The 7,834-nt window shown below is 55.8% G+C and overlaps 1 protein-coding gene across 1 annotated transcript in view; it reads left to right on the top strand.

Annotated features, from left to right (window-relative positions):
- Positions 1-7,834, top strand: part of KMT2D (lysine methyltransferase 2D) — a 44,509-nt gene that overhangs the window by 22,871 nt on the left and 13,804 nt on the right. Inside the window, 10 exon segments of the mRNA XM_006168237.3 lie at positions 1-1,588; positions 1,696-1,878; positions 1,958-2,094; positions 2,312-3,803; positions 3,805-4,201; positions 5,893-6,016; positions 6,155-6,239; positions 6,343-6,409; positions 6,516-6,748; positions 6,849-7,832. Coding sequence (XP_006168299.1) covers positions 1-1,588; positions 1,696-1,878; positions 1,958-2,094; positions 2,312-3,803; positions 3,805-4,201; positions 5,893-6,016; positions 6,155-6,239; positions 6,343-6,409; positions 6,516-6,748; positions 6,849-7,832 — 5,290 coding nt within the window.

Here is a 7,834-nt window from a genome sequence, read left to right on the forward strand (position 1 = left end):
CGACTCGCCTGGTGAGCTCTTCCTCAAGCTCCCGCCCCAGGTGCCCGCCCAAGTGCCTTCGCAGGACCCCTTTGGACTGGCTCCCGCCTATGCCCTGGAGCCCCGCTTCCCCACTGCACCACCCAGCTATCCCCCCTATCCTAGTCCAACTGGGGCCCCTGTGCAGCCCCCGATGCTGAGCACCTCATCTCGTGCTGGGACTGGCCAGCCAGGGGAATTTCACACCACGCCACCTGGCACCCCCCGACACCAGCCCTCCACACCTGACCCCTTCCTCAAACCCCGCTGCCCCTCATTGGACAACCTGGCTGTGCCTGAGAGCCCAGGGGTAGGGGGAGGCAAAGCTTCTGAGCCCCTGCTTTCGCCCCCGCCTTTTGGGGAGTCCCGGAAGGCCCTAGAGGTGAAGAAAGAAGAGCTTAGAGCCTCCTCTCCTAGCTATGGACCCCCAAACCTGGGCTTTGTTGACTCACCCTCCTCTGGCCCCCATCTTGGTGGCCTGGAGTTAAAGGCACCTGATGTCTTCAAAGCTCCCCTGACCCCTCGGGCATCTCAGGTAGAACCCCAGAGCCCGGGCTTGGGCCTTCGGCCCCAGGAGCCACCCCCCGCCCAGGCTTTGGCCCCTTCTTCCCCCAGCCATTCTGACATCTTCCGCCCTGGCCCCTATCCTGACCCCTATGCTCAGCCCCCCTCGACCCCTCGGCCTCAGCCCCCACCCTCTGAGAGCTGCTGTGCCCTGCCCCCTCGCTCACTGCCCTCTGACCCTTTCTCCAGAGTGCCCGCCAGTCCTCAGTCCCAGTCTAGCTCCCAGTCTCCATTGACACCCCGTCCTTTGTCTGCTGAGGCTTTCTGCCCATCTCCAGTTACCCCTCGCTTCCAGTCCCCAGACCCTTACTCTCGTCCCCCTTCACGCCCTCAGTCCCGTGACCCATTTGCTCCATTACATAAGCCACCTCGACCCCAGCCCCCTGAAGTTGCCTTTAAGGCTGGGCCTTTAGCCCACACTCCACTAGGGGCTGCGGGTTTCCCAGCAGCCCTGCCCTCAGGGCCAGCAGGTGAGCTCCATGCCAAGGTCCCCAGCGGGCAGCCCCCCAATTTTGCCCGGTCCCCTGGGACAGGTGCATTTGTGGGCACCCCTTCTCCCATGCGTTTCACCTTCCCTCAGGTAGTAGGGGAGCCTTCCCTAAAGCCCCCTCTTCCTCAACCTGGTCTCCCTCCACCCCATGGGATCAACAGCCATTTTGGGCCCGGCCCCACCTTGGCCAAGCCTCAAAGCACAAACTACACAGTAGCCACAGGGAGTTTCCACCCGTCGGGCAGCCCCCTGGGACCCAGCAGTGGGCCCACTGGGGAGGGCTATGGGCTGTCCCCACTACGTCCCCCATCGGTTCTGCCACCACCTGCACCCGACGGATCCCTCCCCTACCTGTCCCATGGAGCCCCACAGCGGGCAGGCATCACCTCTCCAGTTGAAAAGCGAGAAGACCCAGGGACTGGAATGGGTAGTTCTTTGGCGGCATCTGAACTCCCGGCTACCCAGGACCCAGGCATGTCCAGCCTTAGTCAGACAGAGCTGGAGAAGCAGCGGCAGGTAGGTTGGCATCCTGGAGCTGCTGCCTGGGAACCTGCACTGTGCCAGGCCTGTAATTGGAGTAGAACAGGGTTGCTTCTCTTCTGTGTTCTCTGTTTTCTGCACAGCGCCAGCGACTACGGGAGCTGCTGATTCGGCAGCAGATCCAGCGCAACACCCTGCGGCAAGAGAAGGAAACAGCTGCAGCAGCTGCAGGAGCAGTGGCACCCCCCGGCAGCTGGGGTGCTGAGCCCAGCAGCCCTGCCTTTGAGCAGCTGAGTCGAGGCCAGACCCCCTTTGTTGGGACCCAGGTCAGTAGAGTGGCAAGAGATGGTGGGACTGGGAAACCGAGGGTGGTGGCCCCACCTTCATGTACTTTGTCTCTTCTAGGACAAAAGCAGCCTTGTGGGTTTGCCCCCAGGCAAGCTGGGCGGCCCCATCTTAGGGCCGGGGTCCTTTCCCAGCCATGACCGACTTTCCCGGCCACCTCCGCCAGCTACACCTTCCTCTACGGATGTGAGCAGCCGGTGAGGCTCCAGGCGATTCCCTGGGGGTAAACCAATGGGTCAGATTTTTATCTGTGCCTCTGATTTTCCTGTCTCTGATTCTTGTCTGATATCACTTAATCTTCGTCATTCCTTGCCAGTGACTGAGTTAGTTTTATCCTTCCTCACTGCCCCCAGACCACATTCAAGCTCTTCTCCATTCTGATTCCATTGTACTGACCACTGCATATTCTTCCAGGCAACTGGTAGGAGGCTCCCAAGCCTTCTATCAGCGAGCACCCTATCCTGGATCCCTGCCCTTACAGCAGCAACAGCAGCAACAACTGTGGCAGCAGCAGCAGCAGCAGCAAGCAACAGCAGCAACCTCTATGCGCCTTGCCATGTCTACTCGCTTTCCATCAACTGCTGGACCTGAACTTGGCCGCCAAGCCCTAGGTTCCCCCTTGGCGGGAATTCCCACCCGCCTGCCAGGCCCTGGTGAGCCAGTACCTGGTCCAGCTGGTCCTGCCCAGTTCATTGAGTTGCGGCACAATGTACAGAAAGGACTAGGACCTGGAGGGGCTCCATTTCCTGGTCAAGGCCCCCCTCAGAGACCCCGTTTTTATCCTGTAAGTGAGGACCCCCACCGACTGGCTCCTGAAGGGCTTCGGGGCCTGGCAGTATCGGGTCTTCCCCCACAGAAACCTTCAGCCCCACCAGCACCTGAGTTGAGCAACAGCCTTCATCCGACGGTCCACACCAAGGGTCCCACTCTGCCAACTGGCTTGGAACTAGTCAACCGGCCACCCTCAAGCACTGAGTTTAGCCGCCCCCCTCCTCTGGCCCTGGAAGCTGGGAAGTTACCCTGTGAGGATCCTGAGCTGGACGATGACTTTGATGCCCACAAGGCCCTAGAGGATGATGAAGAGCTTGCTCACCTGAGTCTGGGTGTGGATGTGGCCAAGGGGGATGATGAGCTGGGGACCCTAGAAAATCTGGAAACCAATGATCCCCACCTAGATGACCTGCTCAATGGAGATGAGTTTGACCTGCTGGCCTACACTGACCCTGAGCTGGATACTGGGGACAAGAAGGACATCTTCAATGAGCACCTGAGGCTAGTGGAGTCTGCTAACGAGAAGGCTGAGCGGGAGGCCTTGCTGCGGGGAGTGGAGCCAGGATCCTTGGGCCCTGAGGAGCGTCCTCCCCCTGTTGCTGATGCCTCTGAGCATCGCCTGGCATCTGTGCTCCCTGAGGTGAAACCCAAGGTGGAAGAGGGTGGACGCCATCCTTCCCCTTGCCAGTTCACTATCACTACCCCAAAAGTAGAGCCAGCATCTGCTACTACTTCCCTCAGCCTGGGGCTGAAACCAGGACAGACTGTGATGGGTAGCCGGGACACCCGGATGGGTGCAGGGCCATTTTCCAGCAGTGGACACACAGCTGAGAAGGGCCCCTTTGGGGCCACAGGAGGAACATCAGCTCACCTACTGACTCCTAGCCCCCTGAGTGGCCAAGGAGGATCATCCTTGCTAGAAAAGTTTGAGCTGGAGAGTGGGGCCCTGACTTTGCCTGGGGGACATGCAGCACCTGGGGATGAACTGGACAAGATGGAGAGCTCACTGGTAGCCAGTGAGTTGCCCCTGCTCATTGAGGACCTGTTGGAACATGAGAAGAAGGAGCTGCAGAAGAAGCAGCAGCTTTCCACACAGCTGCAGCCTTCCCAGCAGCAGCAGCAGCAGCAGCAGCAGCAGCAGCGGGCATCATTCCCTACTGGCTACACCAGGTCCTGCCCAGGCACTGCCTTTGACACATGAAGGCTCTTCTCCCAGTCTGGCTGGACCTCAACAGCAGCTTTCTCTGGGTCTTGGAGGTACTCGACCGCCAGGCTTGGCTCAGCCATTGCTGCCCACCCAGCCACCAGCTCATGCCCTCCAGCAGCGCCTGACCCCCTCCATGGCTATGGTGTCCAACCAAGGGCATATGCTCAGTGGGCAGCATGGGAGCCAGGCAGGGTTAGTGCCCCAGCAGAACCCACAGCCAGTGCTAGCACAGAAGCCCATGGGCACCATGCCACCCTCCATGTGCATGAAGCCCCAACAGCTGGCGATGCAGCAGCAGCTGGCTAACAGCTTCTTCCCAGATACAGGTAATCTTAGCTGGTGGCATGATCAAGTTACTCAGGTGGCCATTGTTACCATCAAATGGGCATGGAGGCTGGAGACCTAAGATAATCTCTAGTTAAGGGAGATGGGACACAACAAGCTTTGGCTAAATATTATACTAGTGGTAAAGGCGGAAGCAACGTAGCTTTTAAGAAGGGAAGGAACTCATCGTGGCATATAACAGGCATTCAGATATTTGAATGAATGAATTGGATGTGTGAATGAAGTTGGATTAGCAAAGACTTTGTGGCTCTGGTGAGGCTGAGAGAGAAGCGATGCAAGAAAAAGCAGTCCAGATAGGGGCTGGTGGTTAAAGGTGCTGGACTCCCCACATGGCCAACTGTGGTTCAAGTCCCAGACCTGGTGGCTTGCTTTTCTCTTTTCCCTCTCTCTGATCAAACTGGAAAATAATAAAGTTTAATAACATATTTTTAAAAAAGAAAAAGCAGCCCAGGTAGGTAGGTAAAAAGATTTGAGTGAGTATGTTTTGGCAGGAAAACCTATGAGGTATTTGGAGAACACTGAGTGACATGGTTAGGCCATAGTAGACTGTGTAGAGGTAAGTGAGTGAGCAGAACCATCCTTTGGAGAGGTAAGAATGGGGGCTAAATTAAGGAGGACCTCAAGTTATAATAGCATTTATTGATCATATTATTTGCTAGGCAGTGTGCTGGGTGCTTTACCCTCATTGTCTAACGTAGTTATCATAGCAGATTCATGAAACTGGCACTACTGACTGGTCCTGTAGTGTAGTGGTTAAGTGCTGTGTATGGGGAGCCAGATCCCACATGACTGATTGCAGTTTGAATTCCAACCTTGGATCCCAGCCCCTAGTTTCTTTTCCTTTCTCTTCTTTTCTTTTAAGTATTTATGAGGCCAGCAGGTGGCGTAGTGGTTAAAGCACTGAACTCCCATGTGGCCAACTGGGGCTCAAGTTCTTCTAGACCTGGTGGCTTGAAACTCATGCTGAGTGCATGTGTGTGTGCCCAAGGTCTTAAGAGGAAAATGGAGAAGGGATTATGGTGTGGCCATCCCTCTAGGGGGTTATTTCTCACTTTTCTCTCTCTGTCTCTCCAATGAGTGCATGTACCCTATAGCAAAAAAGCTTTCTTTAAAAAAGGGGCTGAGGGGCAGCAGATGGCATAATGGTTATGTTACTAGACTCCCATGTTGTCAACTACAGTTTGAGTCTTGGACCTGGCAATTTGAAACTCATGCTGAGTGTGTGTGCACGAGTACCCCAAATCCCAAGAGGAGAATGGAAGAGAAGGGCCAACCCCCTAGGGGGTGATATTTCATTTTCTGTCTCTGTCTTTCCAGCAAGCACATATGCCCTATAGCAAAAATCTCTCTTTAAAAAAAAGTATCTAATTTATTTGTTGTTATTTTTTTCAATTTTAAACATTTGACCAGAGAGAGACAGACAGGAAGGGAGAGTGAGAATGCAAGCTCCAGGTCTGGGACTTGAACTGAGGTCAGCCACATGGGAGTTTAGCACCTCAGCCATCAAGCCACCTGCCAGCTCCTGGCTCCTAGTTTCAATGTGGTCCTTCTGCCATGTCATGCTCCACCACTGTTCTGCATGGCTTGGTGGAGGTCAGGGTATTGGAAAGAATAGCAAACATACAATAGAGCATTGACTATAAAGCCCTTCATCATGCTCTTCCTCTTCCAGACCTGGACAAATTTGCTGCAGAAGATATCATTGATCCCATTGCAAAGGCCAAGATGGTGGCTTTGAAAGGCATCAAGAAAGTGATGGCTCAGGGCAGCATTGGAGTGGCACCTGGTATGAATAGGTAAGACCCAGGGCTGGTATGGGGGTTGGTCCTTTTCTTTTTCAGTCACATCTCTTCCTTTGTTGGCTCCTCTCTATGCATATCCCATTTTCAACTTTCCCATTGCCAACATTTATCCTCTGCCTTGATGGACTCTAGGCAGCAAGTGTCCCTGCTAGCCCAGAGGCTCTCGGGAGGAACTGGTAGTGATCTACAGAACCATGTGGCAGCAGGCAGTGGCCAGGTGAGTGGTCAGGTGGGAGCAGAACTTGTGTTCTGTGCCGTAAGGCCACCTTCTTAGGGTCTGGCATGGAACAGGGATGCTTTAGCAGTCTATCTCTTTACAGGAGCGGAGTGCCGGTGACCCCTCCCAGCCTCGTCCTAACCCACCCACTTTTGCCCAGGGAATGATCAGTGAGTCTGGGGTATGGGAGGAGGGTGCAAGGAAATGGTCTGGGAAATACAGAGGAAGGACTGGGCTTACTGTTTTCTAGTCCTGATACCCTGCTTCCTCTCCCAGATGAGGCTGACCAGCGGCAGTATGAGGAATGGCTCTTCCACACACAACAGCTCCTACAGATGCAGCTGAAGGTGTTGGAAGAACAGATTGGTGTGCACCGCAAGTCACGGAAGGCTCTGTGTGCAAAGCAGCGCACTGCCAAAAAGGCTGGCCGTGAGTTCCCTGAAGCTGATGCCGAGAAGCTCAAGCTGGTTACAGAGCAGCAGAGTAAGATCCAGAAACAGCTGGACCAGGTGGGGAAAGCAAACTTCAGTCTAATGCCCAGAAGCCAGGGAAGAGGGATGGTATGGGTGGGCAGGCTCCAGGCTGACTTCTCCAACCCTCTCTTGTTAGGTCCGGAAACAACAGAAGGAGCACACTAATCTCATGGCAGAATATCGGAATAAACAGCAGCAGCAACAGCAGCAGCAACAACAGCAACAGCATTCTGCCGTGCTGGCTCTCAGCCCTTCCCAGAGTCCCCGGTTACTCACCAAACTCCCTGGTCAGCTGCTACCTGGCCATGGGCTACAGCCACCACAGGGGCCCCCGGGTGGGCAAGCTGGAGGTCTTCGCCTGCCCCCTGGGGGTATGGCACTATCTGGACAGCCTGGTGGCCCTTTTCTCAACACGGCCTTGGCCCAACAGCAGCAACAGCAACATTCTGGTGGGGCTGGATCCCTGGCTGGCCCCTCAGGGGGCTTCTTCCCTGGCAACCTTGCTCTTCGAAGTCTTGGGCCTGATTCAAGGCTTTTACAGGAAAGGCAACTGCAGTTGCAACAGCAACGCATGCAGCTGGCCCAGAAATTGCAGCAACAACAGCAACAGCAGCAGCAGCAACAGCAGCAACAACAGCAGCACCTCCTAGGACAGGTGGCAATCCAGCAGCAACAGCAGCAGGGTCCTGGGATACAGGCAAATCAGGCTCTGGGTCCTAAGGCCCAAGGACTTCTGCCTCCCAGCAGCCACCAGGGCCTCCTGGTCCAGCAGCTGTCCCCTCAACCACCCCAGGGGCCCCAGGGTATGCTGGGCCCTGCCCAGGTGGCAGTGTTGCAGCAGCAGCACCCTGGAGCTTTGGCCCCCCAGGGCCCTCACAGACAGGTGCTTATGACCCAGTCCCGGGTGCTGAGTTCCCCCCAGCTGGCGCAGCAGGGTCAGGGCCTTATGGGACACCGGCTGGTCACAACTCAGCAGCAGCAACAACAACAGCACCAACAGCAGGGATCCATGGCAGGGCTTTCCCATCTTCAACAGGGTCTGATGTCACACAGTGGGCAACCCAAACTGAGCGCTCAGCCCATGGGCTCCTTACAGCAGCAACAGCTTCAGCAGCAGCACCC

This window comes from Tupaia chinensis, unplaced genomic scaffold (genome assembly GCF_000334495.1).
Source record: "Tupaia chinensis unplaced genomic scaffold, TupChi_1.0 Scaffold145652_1, whole genome shotgun sequence".
Taxonomy (NCBI): Eukaryota; Metazoa; Chordata; class Mammalia; order Scandentia; family Tupaiidae; genus Tupaia; species Tupaia belangeri.